Source organism: Sciurus vulgaris (genome assembly GCF_902686455.1).
Source record: "Sciurus vulgaris genome assembly, chromosome: 10".
Taxonomy (NCBI): domain Eukaryota; kingdom Metazoa; phylum Chordata; class Mammalia; order Rodentia; family Sciuridae; genus Sciurus; species Sciurus vulgaris.
This window is the reverse complement of record NC_136470.1, coordinates 143,407,892-143,427,862: the sequence shown is the minus strand read 5'-3', so window position 1 is coordinate 143,427,862 and position 19,971 is coordinate 143,407,892. Positions and strand designations below refer to the sequence as shown.

The following is a 19,971-nucleotide window of genomic DNA, read 5'->3' as shown; positions in this document are numbered from 1 at the left end:
ATAGAGCCTGCCAAGACTGAATCATGAAGAAATAGAAGATCTGAGCAGACCTGTAGTGAGGAGATTGGATCAGTAGTCCAGAACTTCTCAAGAAAGAAATGTTCAGGTTCAGAAAGCTTCAGGCATGAATTCTATCAAGTATTTCAACAGTACCAGTCCTTTTCAGACTTTTCTAAAAACTGAAGAGGGGAGGATATTTTCTAACTTATTCCAAAGAGCACAAATTACCTGGATACCAAATTGGACGGATACTGCAAACAAAAACAGTAGGGAAAAAACCCCACACTTGCGGATCAGTGTCTTCTGACCGTTGATGCAGATACAAGCAAACTGAATTCAGTAGCACATTGTGTGGATGGTGTCTCATGACCAAGTAGGACTTATTCCTGGAACGTGAGGGGATGGTTCAAAATGAGAAGAGTAACAGGAAAGGCACCACACTGGCGGGATGAATGGGAAGGCCTGATTGTCTCAGTTTTTGTTCTTCTCCCTCCTCACCAGTATTTTTTATGTATTCTTGACAGTAGTCATTCTCACTAGAGTGAGATGAAATTTGGTGTAGTTTTGATTTGATGTCCCTGACAGCTAAAGATGTTGAACACTCATTTTCATATTGTTGGCCATTTGTACTACTACTGTGGGAAATGTCCATTTCATTTGTCCGTTTATTGATTGAGTTTTCGGGGTTCTTTGCACATTCTGGATATTAATACTCTCTTGGAAGAGTAGCTAGCAAAGGTTTTCTTACATCTTGTAGGCTGTCTCTGCCCTGTGTTTCCTTTGCTGTGCAGAAGCTTTTTAATTTGATGCCATTCCATTTATTATTTCCTGATTCACAGGGTACCTATTCAGGAATGTTTTGGCCAAAAAGATGATTTCAGATTAAATATCTGTTAATAATCAGTGTGATTCTACCAAAAATATGTAAAATGTGATTAAGGATGGTGGTGATAGGATTATACCAGTAGAAGCAGAAAAAGCATTTAACAAAATACAGCATACATTCACTTCAAAACTAGAAAAACTAGGGATAATAGGAACATTGTAAAAGCTTTGTATGATAAACCCAAGACCAACACCGTTCTAAATGGAAAAAAACTGAAAGCACTCCCTCTGAAAACTGGAACAAGACAGCAATGCCCTCTTCCACCACGTCTGTTCAACATCGTCCTGGAAACTCTAGCCAGAGCAATTAGGCAAAAGAAAGAAGTTAAAGGGATAGGAATATGAAAAGAAGAACTCACACTATCCCTGTTTGGTGACACCATGATTCTATATTTAGAAGACTCAAAAAACTCCACCAGAAAACTTTTAGAACTCATACACGAATTCAGCAAAGTAGCGGGGGTATAAAGTTAACACCCATCAATCAATTGCATTCGTATACACCAATGATGAATCCATTGAAAGAAAAATAGGAAAACTACCCCATTCACAATAGCCTCAACAAAAAAATACTTGGGAATCAATCTAACAAAAGAGGTGAAAGATCTGTACAGTGCAAACTACAGAACACTGAGGAAAGAAATTTAAAAAGACCTTAGAAGATGGAAAGATCTCCCATGCTCTTGGATTGGCAGAATTAACATTGTCAAATGGTCATTCTACCAAAGGTGCTATACAGATTAATGCAGTTCCTATTGAGATTCTGATGATGTTCTTCATAGAAATAGAAAAAGCGATCATGAAATTCATTTGGAAAAATAAGAGGCCCAGAAGAGCCAAAGCAATCCTTAGCAAGAAGAGTGAAGCAGGAAGCATCACAATACCAGGACTTAAACTATACCACAGAGCTGTTGTAACAAAAATGGCTTGATATTGATACCAAAGTAGACATGAAGACCAGTGGAACAGAATAGAAGACACAGAGGAAAACTAACATAAATATGGTCATCTCATACTAAACAAGGGCACCATAAATGTGGACTGGAGAAAAGGCAGCCTCTTCCAAGAAAGGCTCTGGGAAAACCAGGAATGCATATATTAACCGTTATCTCACCCTGCATGAAACCCAACTCAAAGTAGAACAAGGGTCTAGGCTTTAGACCAGAGACCCTGCACCTACTAGAAGTAAAAGTAGGTTCAACTCTCCATCATGTTGGCTTAGAAACCGACTTCCTCAACAAGACTTCTGAAACTCAAGAACTAAAATCAAGAATTAATAAATGGGATGGAATCACACTAAAAAGCTTCTTCACAGCAAAGAAAACAATCAAGAACATGAAGAGAGCCTACAGAATGGGAGAAAATCTTTGCCACCTGCACCTCAGCATGTTAATTTCCAGGATATATAAAGAACTCAAAAAACTTAACACCAAAAACCCCAAATAACCCAATCAATAAATGGGCAAAGGAATGGAACAGGTACTTCACAGGAGTCAACAAACATACGAAAAAATGTTCAACATCTTTAGCATTAGAGAAATGCAAATTAAAACTACACTGAGATTCCAACTCATTCCAGTCAGAATGGCAATTATCAAGAATACAAGCAACAATAAGTGTTGGTGAGGATGCGGGGAAAAGGCACACTCATATGTTGCTAGTGGGGCTTCAAATTGGTGAAACCACTCTGGAAAGTAGTGTGGAGATTCCTCAGAAAACTTGGAATGGACCCAGCTATCCCACTCCTCAGTTTACACCCAAAGTACTTAAAATCAGCATACTACAGTGACACAGCCACATTGATGTTTATAGCAGCTCAATTCATAATAGCTAAACTATGGAACCACCCTGTTGTGCCCTTCAACAGATGAATGGATAAAGAAAATGTGGTACATATGCACAATGGAATATTACTCAGCCATAAAAAAAGAATTACTTAATGACTTTTGCTGGTAAATGGATGGAGCTGGAGACTATCATGATAGTGAAATAAGCCAGTCCCAAAAAGCCAAAGGTCAAATGTTCTATCTGATATGCGGAAGCTAACACACAACAAAGGGGTTGGAGGGCAGAATAGAAGTTCATTGATTAGACAAAGGGGAATGAAGGGAAGGGCAGGAGGATGGGAGTAGGAAAGGCAGTGAGTGAATTGGACATCACTTTCCTGTGTTCACACGAATACATGACCAGTGACACTCCATGGCATGCCCAACCACAAGAATGGCACGTTATCCTCCATGTATGTATAATATGTCAGACACACTCTACTGTTATATATAACAGTACAACTTATAAAATAATTGTAATTTTGTCAAATAATATGCAAAAATTAAATGTGATTAAGGATAGTGGTTATGAGGGAATCTTTAGAAATCTGCTGGTATTTCTTGAGGATTTCTTGCGTAGTCCTTACTTTGAATTTCCTTCCTTTGAAGAAGCATGACTTGTCTTCTGGTTGTTGGCATCTGGGATGATCGGAGGGCTGGGTCCTGTCTTTGGTGACATGAGAGGGAGAGGTAGGGGAGGGAGAGCCGGACAGGGCGAAGGACCAGGAGGAGGAGGGAGGAAGAAAGGGGTTGGCATCTGTAACCAGCAGTATTTCGCCAGGTTTTCTAAGCGTCCCAGGTTTGTTTCTGAAGAATATCCTCAAGGTGGTCATATGAGTTCTGTGGGGATATGAGAGTCACAATGAAAGATAAACTGCTATTTTTCTGTTGCAGAAATTGCGACAGGTAAATCAATTCAAGAGGAGAGGCAGCAAGAGTGGTAATGGAGAAGACGTGTGCCCCACTCTGCTGAGGAGAGGGGGCTGGGGTTCCGAGTGACTGTCTCTCGCTGCAACAGGCCTCTGACCTGGCACAGGCACGCCAGCTCCGTAGGACCACACAGACCTGGGCACAGTGCCACCTGCAGTCCGTCCTCGCTGATAAGCCTTCCACCACCCAGGGAGCCTTCACACCCACCAGATGTGCGGACGCGTGACCACGGGCTGGGCTGTGGGTGTGCATCCCCTCAGCCTGGCTCGCTCCGCGGTGCTGAAAGGAGCCGCTTCTGCACAGTCTGCGAGTAGCTTCCAGTTCCTCCAGGCCGTTGCAGTTTCAGGGAACTCCCCGCACAGGGCTGAGAGCCTTTTGTCTTTGTAGCGAGCTATTACACTTAGCTCACAGTCTTTTCTGTTTAAATGCTTCTTACCCATCAGGAAATGATTCTTCCAATACATAACGTTGCCTGGTGATAGCATGCCAACATCAAATGCATCTTTACTGAGAAGTCTTACCTTCGTCCAGGTAAAGCACACCGGAGTATATGGAATTATGACTGGCACGATCAAGTGTGTGTATCTGCATTTATCCTAACCCGCTGGCCAAGGCTAGGAGAAGGAATCAAAGACTCCAGCTTGGGCTGGGGAGATAGCTCAGTTAGTAAAGTGCTTGCCTCACAAGCACAAGGCCCTGGGTTCAATCCCCAGTACCGCAAAAAAAAAAAAAAAAAAAAAAAAAAAGCAAAGATTCCAGCTTGTTAAACTTTCTCCTCAGGTTTCTTGGAGGAAAGGTTTAAGCTAAGATTTAAAAGAAAAAAGCAACAATAATAAAAAGTTGGTTTTTAGCCAGGCACAGTGGCACACACCTGTCATCTCAGCAGCTTGGGAGGCTGAGGCAGGAGGATTGCAAGTTCAAAGCCAGCCTCAGCAAAAGAGAGGTGCTGAGCAACTCAGTGAGACCCTGTCTGTAAATAAAATACACAATAGGACTGGGGATGTGACTCAGTGGTCGAGTGCCCTTGAGTTCAGTCCCTGTACCCATTTTGGGAATGTGCTAACCACCATGGCACATTTTTCACAGAATCTGCATGTATTCAGACATTATGCAGAATTCTGTGTGTAATTTCATAGGATTTGCAGCCCCTGCCCTCCCCCCAGAAGTAGAGGAGAGTATATTTTGTCTCCTGGACGACACATGAAAGAAGACCCAGAGCCCCCAGGTACGCTCCTGAGATGGTGGTTGGCAACGGGGACTGCTGAGTGGACACATACCTGTCCACCTGGACAGGCTGCGTGGACTCCTTAGGCCTGTGCCTCTTCTGACATTTGCTCTGTTAGCCACTTACCTTCTTCTCCCTGTAATTATTTCAATGTTCTTTTTTCTCTGGACTTGTGAAATTAATATCTGTCTATCTTCAGCTTTCTTTCTGCCTCTTACATTTAGGTATCTTCTGCTTTCTTTTTGGTGTTCACTTTTACCTTGAAGTGAAGATCATATCGTTCATTTTTCATCTACTTTTTGATGATCCTATATCTCCATTTGCCTCGTGTGTTTATCACTGCCTGTTTGCATGTACACCAGAGCGTTCCACAGTTACTAAGCAAAAATTCCCCAAATTATATTCTCCCACTTTGTGTTTCTGGGGATTGCGTTGTGTTCTCTCAAGAGAGGATTTCAACCAAGACACAGAACTTGGCAAAAGTACGGCAGTTTATTGGAAGAGAAAGGAAAGAAGGCAAGCCCCCAGGAAGGAGGTGTCAGCTGCTGCTGGCGAGCCCAGTTTTATCAGAGTGGGGGAGCTCTCTGGAGAAGTTTCCCAGCACCACTCCTAGATTTGATTGGCAGTTGGCTTGCACAAGACTCTGAGCCTCTGCTGAGCCTGAATCAGGGTGACGGTGTGTGTGATGGTGCAGGAGTCTGGGCACACGTCCTCTAGCCCTGAAAATGCACAGTACTTCCGAGCAGAGCCAGGTGTGGGGTAGGGCTGGGTTAGAAGGTTCTGTGGGCGCTGCCCCAAGAGAGGCGCGCCGAGTTGGCAGGTGGGCCCAGGCTCCAGAATCGTCCCCTTGGACCCTTGTGCCTGCTGCCTGCGACTCTGGGTCTCCTGCGTTTCCTTGTCACCTGCTGGCGTGCTCATCTGAATGCTCTGTCATGGCGAGCCCTTCCCTACATGATTGGGTTCCACCGAGTGTCTGTTAGGTCCACGAGTCTCCATTTAGAGAGGAAGCGGTTTGTGTGATTGGAACATGTTGCCTTCAGAATCATACTGTTACTACTTTTGTGTGAACAGTGCTGGTACCTGGACTCTCATCTACCTGATATTAAGGTTCTTTGTTCTTTTTATCTGTTTTTGTGATAGTCTCACTAAGTTGCCCAGGCTAGCCTTGTACTTGTGATCCTCCTGCCTCAGCCTCCCAAGTTGATGGGATTACAGGTGTGTGCTACTGTGCCTAACTAGATTCCCTATTTCTTAATGCATATTACAGTACCAGCCAATTCTATGACTTTAATTAAAAAACAAAACAAAACAAAACAAAACAAAAAAACCCTAAGGGTGTATCTATAAGTTCTTTAACTAGAAAACTTTTTTATTTGTTCTATTTAGTCATACATGACAGTAAAATGCATATTGACACATCATACATAAATGGAGTATAACTTCTCATTCTTCTGTTGTGCAGGATACAGAATCACACTGTTCCTGTAATCATATGTGTAAATAGGGTGACAATGTCTGATTCATTCTTCTTCCTACCCTCATACTCTCTCCCCTCCCTTCATTCCCCATGTCTAATCCAAAGTAACTCTATTCTTCCCTAGCCCACCCCCATTATTTTGAATGAGCATCTGCATATCAGAGAAAACATTCTGCGTTTGATTTTTTGGGATTGGCTTATTTCACTATCATGATAGTCTCCAGCTCTATCCATTTACCAGAAAGTCATAAAGTAATTCTTTTTTTTATGGCTGAGTAATATTCCATTGTTCATATGTACCACAATTTCTTTACACATTCCTCTGTTGAAGGACATCTAGGTTGGTTCCATAGTTCAGCTATTGTGAATTGACCTACTGTAAACATTGATGTGGCTGCATCACTGTAGTGTGCTGATTTTAAGTCCTTTGGGTGTACACCGAGGAGTGGGATAACTGTGTCAAATGGTGGCTCCATCCCAAGTTTTCTGAGGAATCTCCGTACTGCTTTCCATAATGGTTGCACCAATTTGCAGTCCCACCAGCAGTGTATCCCCCACATCCTCGCCATTTATTGTTACTTGTATTCTTGATAATTGCCATTCTTACTGGAGTGAGATGGAATCTCAATGAAGTTTTAATTGCATTTCTCTAATTGCTAGAGATATTGAACATTTTTTCATATATTTGTTGATCTTATTTACTAGAAGAATATTTATTATGGAATTTATAATAGTTAAATGAAACATCCAACAGTAGTGTTCCCCATTCAACCCACTATAGAACATCCATAAGGAATGTGGCCATTATACATATTTCCAATTCTTGATTTACAATTTTGGATAAACTCATCATGTATAGAAACCCAATATATGAAATACAGTGAGGAAAAATATGGTGTTCACAAGGAATGGAAGCTCCAGAGGGTTGTGTGGACAGCTGTCTGGAGTGGTTCTTGAGGGGATGTTGTGGTCCAAGGTTTAAGATTTAAAACTTCTTCAAAGACAGTTAATGAATCAGGAAAGTATGCAGTAGGTGAAGAAGATGTAGTTAGCAAGAGAGCATGTTCAGTGTGTTCCCAGTTTTGCTAGATACAGATTTGAGTGTACTTAGATTCCAGTGTACTAGTAAAGTCTAGAAAATCACACACACGTCAAAGTGTAGTTATTCCTCATTTGAAGACTGGGTGACTTTATGTTTTCCATATTTCATACAGTGAACAAGAATTAGTTTTGTGGCTAGACTGTAAAATCTAAATTCCAGAATATTTTTTTCAAAAGGGGTGAGCCAAAAATTATAACCAGTGCACACTGCATATTATTCACATGTGCACTCACACACACACTCTCACACCCTTGCACTCACACTTTCACACTCACACCCTTGCACTCGCACTCACACAATCACACACCCTTGTGCGCGCACACACACACACACACACACACACTGACGCACACTCACACACCCTTGCACTTTCTCACACACACACACACACACACACACACACACTCTCTCTCTCTCTCTCTCTCTCTCTCACAGTCACGCACGCACAGGTGGAGGACAGAGATGACCTGTGCCTGCCGCACCGTGGTCCTTGCTGGAAGGCTGTCCTTGGACCGCCGCTGGGCCACGCTCCGTGAACGCCAGCCCTGGTCTGTGCTGGGGCGGTGCTGTTGGTGTGAAGGCTGGCTCTGCGACTCTCCCTCCTTCATCTGGGGCAAGTCAGTGCCTGTGTCTCCCTCGCCTGCCCGCCCCTGGAGCGCTGCCTGGCGAGCTCGGGGGCGGGAGTGTGGGGATTGGTCATGTGTCCCGTGCCTTTGTCTTCAGGGCGGTGTCTCCGGATTCTGCCTCCCTCTCTTTACCTCAGAGTTGCCTGGAAACTGGGCCCGGAAGGAAGTCCTCTTCCTACTCAGGTTCAGCTTCCCAGCCAGGACACCTGTCAGCAGGGTGATGTAAAAGCCAGTAGCAGCCATTCCTTATTCTTAAGGATTTGTGTGTCTGTGATTTCTGGCCAGAAATTGTCCGCGTCCAGTCTTCCCTCAGGGACTTAAGGCCTAGCACATGGCTACTCTGGCAAGTCAGCAGAGGGATAAGGTCTGTAGGACCTGGGTGGTCCTGCTGCAGCTGAGTGTGGGGACATGGGGGCGTTTGCCAGGGCCGCTCTTCAGATCTACGTGCCGAGGTTCCCTCTGTGGGCCACCTGGTGGGCACCCCGAGTGCAGACTCCAGAAGGAGAGCAGGAGCTGGTATGGACCCCATTGCGTGCAAAACCCCGCCGTTGAAAGAGGTTGGCGGGAGCCATCTGAAGCCAGCCACGGGTGTCTGGCACAGGCATCTCCAAGCCTGGAGTCTTAGCCATTCTGGCACCTCTCCTGCGTGGTGGAGTGTTATCGAGTGTGTTTACCAAGGCTAACGTCAGTGTGAGTGTGTTGTGAGCACGTGGCTCAGGCCGTAGGATCCGCACTCTCACGGCCTGCCCACTGCGTGCCTTGGCATGGTGTGAAGCTGTGCCGCACCCCACCTTCCGTCTGCCAGGCCCTGCTCTTCCCCGCCACCCACACGCGGCTTTTCTGATGGGAGCAGAGCCTTACTTGACTGTGTTTCATCGTCTTTCATCTCTGATCTTAATGGCCTTGTGAGGTGACAGCTTGAAGACATCCTCAGGTGCATCCCTTGCAGGGTGTGGTAAAGCCTCAGAGACTGCGTCTGTCTGGTTGTGGCTACAGCTAGAGCACTTGGCAGCAGCCATCGTCACCAGAAGTGATGTCATGAGTTGGTGGCGTTTAATGAAATAATTCCTGGTAAAGCCTCTCCCTTCACAGGTTTTCTTCTCACTTAATTAGAAGCTGTCTGTGCATCGATTGTGGCCAGTGAGACTCTGACCCTCCCTGGGCCATCACACCTTCTGGGGCCCTGGCCTGGCTCGGGGAGGCGGCCGGGTTGGTCGCCAGGATGTGTGGGGGAAGGGTGTCAGCAGGAAAACCTCAGAGACCCTCGCAGGCTGGGCCGCAGGCTGGGCCGTCCGCAGCTCTGGGACCAGGGGTGTTTCAGACTCAGGAGTCCTTGGAATTCAGGGTATTCGCATAGACTTTACCAGTTGAAAATCAGAAACCGAAAGAGCCCCAGAATCTGAAGTATTCTGATGGCACTCAGAAGGTTTCCAGTGTTGGAGGGTTTTGGATACTGGATTTGAAATGTTCAACCTGTACTTTATAATGAGCACATTTTTTTTTTTTTTTTTTGTATCCTTTAATGTGGGTACAACATACAGAAGTGAGTAAAAAAGTAAATTTGCATTGAGCCAGAAACTAGAATTCCTAAAAATTGTAGAAAATCTGAAATTTCATCAGTTGTTTTTTAAAAGTTTTCTAATTTATTTATTTATTTTGGTACTGGGGATCAAACCCAGGACTCACACATTATAGACAAATGCTCTAACTTTGAGCTCCATCCCCAGCCCCCAGAATTAAAAAAGCAAAGACAAAGGTCCTCCCCTGAGCTTCTTCCCCATGCATGTCTTTACTTTGGTGCGTCACAGTTGTTTTGCTGCACACCTCTATGTGCACACAGTGCTCCCCACCCTCGCCTCGCCCTCTGGTCCCTTTGATTTCTCGGGAGGTCTGCCCCCGTCTTTCTTTTCCCTTTTCCTCCCTAGTTTCCACAGGCGGGAGAACAGTAGCACACCTGACCTTCTGAGGCCGGCTCATTTGCCTGCGTGCTGGTCTCCGATCCGCCCACTTTCCTGGCCTGGTTTCATCTCCTTTATGGCTGGACAAGTCTGTCGCGGTGTGTGCCACCTTCTCTGTGTGTGTTTCTGTTGACGGGCACCTGGCTGGCTCCGAGTTTCACTGTGGAGCTGCGCTGCTCTGAACCTGGGTCTGCATGTCCTGTAGCGTGCTGACCTTGATTCACCCAGGTGATTCACCGAGGAGCCGTCGCAGGCCCGTGGGAGCCTCCGTGCCGACTTCCACAGTGCTGTGCTGATGCACAGCCACTGCCCTGTGAACCTGCTCCTTTTCCTCCACGTCCTCTCCAGCATCTGTGGTCATTTTTTCACTTTTTATTATGTATTATTCCTTGTATTTTTGGTGAGGGCCTTTCTGACTGGTGTGAGGTGAGATCTCAGTACAGTTCTGATTGGCATCTCCCTGATTGCTAATGAGGTTGATCGTTTTTTCACGTGTGATTTGGCCACTTGTATTTCTTCTTTTGACTGATTCACTTACCCATTTACTAATCGGGTTATTTGGTGGTCAGTTTGAGTGTTTTACATATTCTAGATATTGATTCTCTGTCAGAAGAGTAGGTAGTGCAGATTTTCTCCCACCCTGTGGGTTCTCTCTCCACATTCCTAATAGTTTCCTTTGCGGCACAGAAGCTTTTTAACTTGATGCCATCCACTCATTAATTCTTGGTATTATTTCCTGAGCTTTGTGGGTCCTATGGAGAAAGTCATCACTTGTGCCTGTATGTTGGGGTACTGACCTACATTTTCTTCTAGTTGTTGCGGAGTTTCTGGCTAATTTTGAAGTCTTTGATCCACTTTGAGTTCTGTGCAGAGTGAGAGCTACGAGTAATCCCGTTCTTCTACGTGTGGATGAGCAGTTTTCCCAGCACCACTTGTTAAAAGGCCGTCTCTTCTCCAGTGTGTTGGGCACCTTTGTTGAGGACCAGATGACTGTCTGTGGGTTTGCCTCTGTCTTCTGCTCCGTGCCACTGGTCTGTGTCTGTTTTCATGCCCCTACCACACAGTTTTGTTATTAAAGCTCTGTAGTATAATTTGAAGTCAGGTATTGTGATGCTTTCTGCTTTGATTTTTATTTAGAATTGCTTTGACTCTTCTGGGTCTTTTATTCTTCCAAATGAATTTTAGGACTGTTTTTTCTAGTACTGTGAAGAATGTCATTGGTACTTTGATGGATATTGCATTGAATATCTATATTGTTTTTGGTAGCATGGACATTTTGATTATATTAATTCTGCCTATCCATGAACATGGGGCTGCAAGTCTTTCCATCTTCTTGTGTTTTCTCCAGTTTCTTTCTTCAATGTTCCTTAGTTATCATTGTAGTGGTGTTTCACCTCCTTGGTTATTTATTCCTAGTCCCCCACCTTTTTTCCTTTTTTCTTTTTTTTTATTGTGAGTGAAATTGTTTTCCTGATTTCTTCCTCAGCAGATTCCTTGTTGGCATATAGGAAAGCTATTGATTTTTGTATGTCGATTTTGTAACCTACGTCTGTCAGTTTTGTTTATTAGCTTTAGCAGTCTTTGGTGGAATTTTTATGGATCTTCTAAGTACAGGATTATATTGTCTGCAAGCAGTGATAATTTGACTTCTTTTTTCCCTATTTTTATCCCCTTTCTTTCCTTCTCTTACATGAGTGCTCTGGCTAGGATTTCTCTTCTGTGTTTTAAACCATTATTTTGATCGAAATTTATTTTTTCTGAAAATGGGGTTAGTAGATCCAGCACTGTGGGAGGATGTTTGTTTTGTGGTTAAAGCAAAACAGAGTCCTGTGCTTGTATTGCCTGACTTTGGGTGCTTATCTAAGGGTCCAGATCTTTGTAAACTCTTATGCTTTTTGAATGTGTTTTACACATTAATGTTAACAGTTTGTAACTGGCCTAGATGTTTCTGAACGTCGGGAATGAACACGGCAAGTGCCTGTTCTCACGGGACGGCTCCAACTCTGATGGTCGTGTGTGCTTGTCTTCCAGGTGACTGACGAGATGCTGCTCTCCATAGGGATGCTCATGCTGTCGGCCACACAGGTCTACACCATCTTGACCGTCCAGCTCTTTGCCTTCTTAAACCTGTTGCCAGTAGAGGCGGACATTTTAGCAGTAAGTACAGGAGAATTTACTCATGTCTGAATGTTGCTTAAAGAAAGACTTTAAGAAGGTCTTGAAGCTAGAATCTCACGAAGGCATATACCTGCACATTCGCCAAAGCACAGTTACCTGGAGGTGGGGCGCCTTTCCCTTCGAGCTGTTGACCATGAGCCCCTGAAGGAGCTGCTGCTCAGAGGCGCATGTGCATGTGGGTGCTGCGCACACCCCCTGCGTGCTCCTGGGTCAGGGGGCATCCTGCTGCTTTCCATGGTACCAAGCATATTTAATGACTGAGATCTCATCTCATCTATTGAGATAACGATATTTTAAGAAACACTACAGGACATTCATAGAAAATTCCCATCTAAGATTAGTGTTGATGAGTCAGAAGAGCAGCAGGGTGGTCCTTTCTTTGATGATGATTGAAAAAGCATTTAGAAAAAGATTACTCTTTAGGCCTTGGCCGCTCTCTCAGCTGTGTCTTACTCTCTTCTGCACTGGGAATTACTTATATTTACTATTTCTCGTTGCTGTGAAGGTGCGAAAAGAGGAATTAACTGTGTGTGTGTGTGTGTGTGTGTGTGAGAGAGAGAGAGAGAGAGAGAGAGAGAGAGATGCCTCATGCCCATACACCAGGTCTTGGCTCAGGATCTATTGTCTTTCTTGGTGCAGCTCATTTACTTAATGATATTAGATAAGAACTAGAAGAACCAGAATTGATGCTGATTTAAACTTGGTGTGGTCCTCCGCTGTGTTTCTGTATATAAAAGCACCTCTGGAAAATTCCAGGATCATTGTGGAACTTGGAGGAGCCAGGCTGCTTTGCCTAGTGTGGCTTTTGAAGGCAGCACAGCTTTACTAGTCCCTGTCACCATCTCTACCAGGAACTGGTCCATTAGTTGTTCTCCCCCTCCTGATGTAGCCTGCAGTAGGTGGAGTGGAAATGGAATCTTTAAGGACTGAATCCATTGTGATTCAAATCTCTCCTCTAGGTTGGTCCCTGTAGGCCTTGGAATGTTCTGGAATGCTTTTTGAGACAGCTGGGGACTTCTGGGCCCAGGGGCTGAGGTCCTTTGCATCCTGTCTCCCCTCTGACCTTCGAGGTCTTCATTCCCTTTTCTTTAGTGCTGGCCACTCCTTTGTTGCTCTCTTTGTTCAGGCTCCCCCAGAAGGTCTGAGTCCCCTGGAGCTCTGTGTGTTCACGCAGAGACACGAAGCTGAGGTACAGAGAAACATCTGTCCTCAGCTATGCACGCGGGGACAGGGCTCGTGAGCACCTGCTCTCTGCTGGCACTGAGGGCATGCTGCAGGGACCGCTGAGCGGGGAGCCCTGGCTGGGCAGAGGAGCAGTCGAGTGGGGGCAGAGGGATGGACGCCATGTGCCCGGAGCAGTGAGCTGGCAGGGAGAGTGGTGGGCCTTCAGCGAAGCACAGCATCCCTGGAGTCCGAGTTGGCAGCCGCACACAGGTTAGTAGTTGGACCTCAGATTGAGTCTGGTTCCATTTGAACCGGACCTGGGTGTGCTTTTGCAGAGGGGTCAGTTGAACCGTGCTGTTTGTCTGCCCAGTTCCTTGGTTTTTCCTTTTCTTTTTGTCTTTTGGAGTTTCCCATTTGTCAGTGTGCTTGTGAGCCAGTTGAGCGCTCTGGGAGGCAACAGAGATCCTCTATAGTGTCTTGCTGACTAGTGTGTAAGCCCCTGAGTACCCAGAAGGCAGACTGTGGCCTACCAAGCTCGTGTCCCTGGTGTCTGCTCATTGCACAAGAGGACTTCAGTAAATATTTGAGCTAATTAATAGCCTTTTCCTGATGATTAGTGCTATCATTTTTTAAAATCGTTTTTAATATCTTCTTTTAGTTTAATAGCATTTGCTCTTTGCTTCTTTTAGATGACAGTTTTGTCTCCTACCTCATTGTTTCTCTTTCCTTTGACCCCCAAAGAAGTGTGATATTATTGATTGTATAGATTTCCATCTAGAAAAATGGAGTTTCGGACTTGGCAGAGCCAGTGCACTTTGGAGATGACCAGATCGACACTGACTATCTTGAGGCCCAGTGGCCTTGGGGTTGCCTCCACGATCTCACTGAGAAATTGTATCCCTTGCATCTTACTTTGTTTCATAGGGTCCAACAACTGGATTTTGGTCCACACCCAGTCTCCTGTTTGGTTCCATTTGTCGGAGTCTCGATTTCTTGATGGTAGTGAGGTCAGCACTCTGAGCGGCAAAGAGGCACCCAGTGAGTGCGACAGGGTCACACTGTTTTTTAAAAAATGTTCTTTCCTTGAACAAGGCTAACGAAACAAGAGGTGCTTTACTTTTCAGTATTGGAGAAGGAGAGAGATGCTCATGAAATAATAATGCTTTTAGAAGACAGTAGTGATGGTGTAATTGTGAGAAGAGTTTGATGCGTCATTTAGTAATGTTCAGTCTACTATAGATACCGAGAATGTGAGAAATGAGGACGATGATAGTAAATATGGATAGTAAATGAGCAGCTCGTGGTTTTTTTTTTTTTGTACCACGGATTGAACTCGGGGCACTCAACCGCTGATTCTTATCCCCAGCCCTATTTTGTATTTTATGTAGAGTCAGTCTCATTGAATTGCTTGGCGGTTTGCTGTTACTGAGGCTGACTTTGAGCTTGGTTCCTCCTGCCTCCTGAGCTGCTGGGATCACATTTGAAACAAAGTTTCTTGGAACAAAGCAAGAGTGTTTCATAACACTGAGCATAACATAGAAAAGGATCAAGCAAACCTTAAATGAGTATTTCATCTCACAATTGTATCATTACTACTGTCTCCTAAAAGCAGAGGTTTGTCAGTGGGTGATTGATGGATATTGCATTTATCAGTCATACTTGTTGTACTGGTAGATATTGTACAGTACTGAATATCTGAACGGCAGGGCAAGTTTTGAAGAAGCCTGAGGACTTCGAGCTTTTCTCTGTGTGCTTCATTGCGTTCTATGCTTCCTCTGTTCCCTGCACCGGGTAAAAACGTTCAGCTTACGTCGGAATTGGCAAGGCCTTGGAAAGATGATTTCCTCCTTTCCCTGGGGAAAAGTCATCTTTCATAGCCAGAGCCTTGTGTTAAATCAGACCCTTGTAACACAGGGAAAATAAAATGGAGCCGTTTCACATGTTATCATCAAACAGCAACAGTGGTCCTGTAACAAGCTGTTGTCTTCTGAGCTTTTCTCATAGATAATTCCCTAGCATGGAGTTCTCTAGAAAAGCTCAGAAGACAGTAGTTTTTGTTACAGAATCACTGTTGCTATTTGATGATAATGTGTGAAATCAGAATCAAATGTGAATAGTTGTATGTTAAGTTGTATATGTTCTTTGGTGTTTTGGTGGATGCACATTGTCACGTTTGATTTTACTGTGATAGGCAGCAACAGTAAATCAGAATTGTGGAAGTGACACTTTATATAATAAACCTTTTAATGTTGTATAAATTGGCTTTAACCTCATTGTTTTTAATTTTATGTTTAGTATAATTTGGAAAATGCATCTCAGACATTTGATGATCTTCCAGCAAGATTTGGTTATAGACTTCCAGCTGAAGGCTTAAAGGTAAGAAAATAGTAATGTCGTAAAGGCACAAGGTATCTAATAAGGTGATTTCTCTTGTACTTTAAAGAATCAAAACATTAATTATAAGACCCATGAGTGGTTGTTTGTAAAGGGTAAAGGCTATCCCAAGGTGTGCAGGAGGCCGGGATCGAGCACCAGTGCAGGCACGCCAAGAAAGGCACGAGGAGACGGTGTGGTCTCTGGGAGTAAAGGCTATCCCAAGGTGTGCAGGCGACCGGATCCAGCACCAGTGCAGGCACGCCAGGAAAGGCACGAGGAGACGGTGTGGTCTCCTGGGAGCGTAGCCTCGGGACTGCACTGTCGCCACTCGGTACAGAGGATCTCGGACCTGCTTCTGGGTGTCTGCCGTGTCGATGAGCGTGCAGACGTGTATGCGTGTGCGTGTGTTCATGGTGACGCTTGCATGTGCAGTCTTATCCAGCAGCACCAGAAACTTGCTGCTTCATTACCTGCCTTCCTGTAATTTGTATGCCTGGATCATTTTTTTTTTCATTCTGATAAATAAGGGTATTATATTTCTATTATATTATCCATTATTATTATTATTGTTGTTGTTGTTGACTTAAAATTGTTTTATCATTGAATACAGTGGATTTGGACTTTGGTTTGTGTGATTTTTGTGGTGGATATTTGGGTTGTCCAGTTGTTATTGTCACTAACAGTGAGTGTGTTCATCCTGTGTGTTCCTCCACTTACTACGATAGTGAACGTTTTTGAAATGTAGAATTGCCTTGTTTATGGCATGCATGTCTACAGTTTTCTTGTGTATTTTTAGGTTTATCTCTCAAAAGCTTGGAACAATTTACAATCCTGTTCCTAGCGTGGTCACTGTCTTTTTCCTAACATCCTCTTCAGTGCTAATCTCATAAAATTTTTGCTAATTTGCTAAAAGATATCTAATGAGATTGAACATCTTAGTGTTTTTTTAGTTGTGGGCCCGTGCGTTTGGTTGGGGGAGTGGGGACACACACGAGGGGTGGGGTGAGAGGGTAGGGGGAGAGACAGGGAGAGTTGACCAAGAAATGCTCTTTCATCCCTTTTAAAATTAAGGTGTTCTTCTCTTTCCCATTAATTTGTAAGAATTATAATTATTGTTTTCCCCAGTTTGTCCTTTTAATTTTGCTTAAGTTTTCAGAAGTTTTGTTTATGTAGTAAAAACTAGTGTATTTTCTTTCTCCCTCTGGGATCATAATTAGGAAGTGTTTCCCACTCCAAGATTATATGGGGTTTTTATATGATGTTAGTTAGGATACATGAAATCGTGTAGATATGTCCCACAGAGTGATTTCAGTGTGTTCTAAGTTTTTGAACTTCCTTACTGAAGTGCTGACAGCCTATTATTCTCAGTTAGGATGGCAGGCTGTTCTGGGAGGGCCATATTGACTTCTAGGGTCTTGGTTTTTTTTTTAAAGATTTTTAAATTAAGAAAAGATTCCCAACATTATATGATGATTTTCATTGTAAAGATGTTTAAACAGAAAAGTGTACAAAAGAAGATGGCGAATCCATCTTGTATGCTTTCCTCACCTGTGTGCACCAGTTGCACTTCCGCTTGGCAGTGGAAACTGTCGGTGACTCACAGACCTCCAGACCTTTTCTGAACCTGTGGTACTTTTTAGTTAAAATTCGTTCATAGACTTTTGAACATATGAAGATAAAAAATGGTCACCCTTTGTGTATACTAAAGCTTTTTTAATTCTCATAATGGAATCCATTTTAGCCAGTTTGGTCCAGACAGGGATTTATGAAGGGCAATGGTGTTGGAGAATCAGCCGGGAAAGCAGGTTCCCGCTGCTTTCAGGGAAGCAGCCGACAGACCTGTCTTCAGAGGCTCGGTGCCGCCATTGGCCTCTCGCTCCCCGAGCTCTTGTCTGATCAGAAAGCTTCTAAGGTCTTACACCAGGTATGATGCCTCTGCTGCCACCAACTAGCCAAAGAACCCTGCGCCTGACTGTGGGCTCACATGGTCACTTCCAAGTGCAGCACCTGGGTTTTCTAATTGACGACTCTCGGTCATGTAATTATTAGCCACATGCTTCGGTGAGATACCTACCTTTGAGGGATGCTGGGAAATACGTGTTTTGTTGATGTTGTTGTTTTATTTATTTTTGTTGTTTTAGACAACTTAGGGAAGGTGAGAATCATAGTGTACAGAGAGGGTTCAGAATATTTGGGGCATCACAAATGGCAGGTGTTTATCACAGTAGCCACTCTGTGACTTGACCCCTCCCTGCCTCTTAGCTTGCCACAGCAGCCCCTGCAAATCCAGCATGTTCCTGTTCTGCATTGCATGGTGTTCTGTCTTATGGTTGTGGTTTATTAGTCTTTTCCCAGTAACATTTCCTGTTATCTAAAGTCCAGTTATTTCTCTAGGATACAGGTCTGAAAGAACAGTCATACACATCTGAGTTTTCATAGATACTATCAAACTACTTTTCCAACGGTTATATAATGTATTGCAGTTAGCAGCGTGTGAGCGCCTGTCTCTGTACTCTCGCCAACTCTGGTATTATCAGTCTCTTGACTTTTGCCAATCTTGTCTCAATTTCCATTTCTCTCATTACTGACGAGGTGAGTGGGCAGCCTTTCTTTCAGACTGTCCCTTCTCCCTGAAAAGCTTTTCTGCTGAGTGAACTTGTTTTAAAAGAGTTTCATTAATTCTTGATAGCCATAGTCTTGGTACTTCTCTTATTACTTTGTCACTGTAAATTCAGTTTGCATTTCAGAAATATTTTGACAAATTTGTTTATTTACTGCCTAAGAAAAAAAGAGTATTGATGGGTACATGGCGTATGCCTTTAATCCCAACTGCTCAGGAGGCTAAGGCTGGAGGATTGGGAGTTCAAAGCCAGCCTCAGCAACAGTGAGGCACTAAGCAACTCAGTGCCTGTCTAAATAAAATACAAAATAGGGCTGAGGATGTGGCTCGGTAGTTGAGTGCACCTGAGTTCAATCCCCAGTACCAACAACAACAAAAAAAAGAGTGTTAAGCATCTGCCTGATTTTTTGCACTGTGACATTGTAGGGTAAACCCAGACATGAAATATGATAACAGCAAAGAGAGAATGTTCAAATAAATTATTGAATTCTTATGGATATTATGGATAGTGTCTGTGACTGTGTGATGATCTATGCCATTGCTCAGAGTCAGGATGAAAAAGGCCAATCTGTTCATGGTTTACAAGGAGCACTTGATCACGAACTGGGGTGGCTCACTGTGGTGTAAAGTCTGAAAATCAATCAAACAATGTGTTAAAAACACAGCCAAGTTGATTTAAAAATACAGTGTGGTTATTAAGAGACGTAGCTGAGGAGTACCTTTTAAACTTTTCCAGAGCGTTTAGGTGGGTAGTTACTGTTGTCCTTAAAATCCCATGTTCTGTGGGTTTTTATATCACTGGATTCCATCAGAACAGTTTATAAGACATAAGCAGTTGCCATATAGCTCATATCAGTTGAATTTCTACATTTGCAGTCTATTCATATATGTTTCAACATTAAGCTAATAATATTCAGAGGCCTGTTCTTTCTTCCCCTGTATTTTCTCTTTTTTCCACCCTGTATTTAAAAAATGACACTATTTAAGTGCAAGAGAATCAGAATGTGAAGGACATTTTAGCTTATTTGAGCTTCAGGGCAAAAATGTGAATCTTTGCATGGATTAAAATATGGCATGCCAGTGTTATAGACCTTTATTTAAAAGAAAGATTTTATGTTTTTATTAAGGGAAAGGCTGTTTTCAGTTTTATATTTTAATTTCCTATATAAAAAAATACCTTTTCCAGATAACTTTATTAGACCTTGCAATCCATATCATTAATGAAATTAATTAGTTTATAATTTATTTTGACAACTTATTTTGAGCTATAAAATAGTTCGTTTTGGAAAATACTAGTTCTTTTTCTGAATGAAATAATATGTAAGTGTATTAAACAGTGTCACTTAACAGTCTAAGTATAAAATTTTAATTTTCTCCAAACTACCCTCAGTGCTTGGCTGCCTCTCTAGTAGTTGGATTAGTAAGAAGGCATTTATTAGTTTTATTCTTACCCTTTACCTTACAGTTTTTTAGAATTCTGTTTTTTAATAGGCTAGATTAGAATTTTTAAAAAGCAAATGAACAGGACTTTTAATTAGTTTATAATATCACTGGTCTGTTTGGTTAAGGCCCATATGAGGACATGACTCATGACTGCTACTCTT

At 43.3% G+C, this 19,971-nt stretch overlaps 1 protein-coding gene across 4 annotated transcripts in view; it reads left to right on the top strand.

The window, feature by feature from the left end:
* RNF13 (ring finger protein 13) overlaps positions 1–19,971 on the top strand; it is a 123,548-nt gene that overhangs the window by 15,845 nt on the left and 87,732 nt on the right. For 3 of the 4 annotated variants that reach the window (XM_079100963.1, XM_079100961.1, XM_079100962.1), the window contains 2 exons: positions 12,061–12,186; positions 15,667–15,747. In XM_079100963.1, coding sequence (XP_078957089.1) covers positions 12,073–12,186; positions 15,667–15,747 — 195 coding nt within the window. In that variant the 5' untranslated portion in view covers positions 12,061–12,072. Of the gene's footprint in view, positions 1–12,060; positions 12,187–15,666; positions 15,748–19,971 lie in introns of those variants that run through there. The other variant, XM_079100964.1, reaches the window with a different exon arrangement.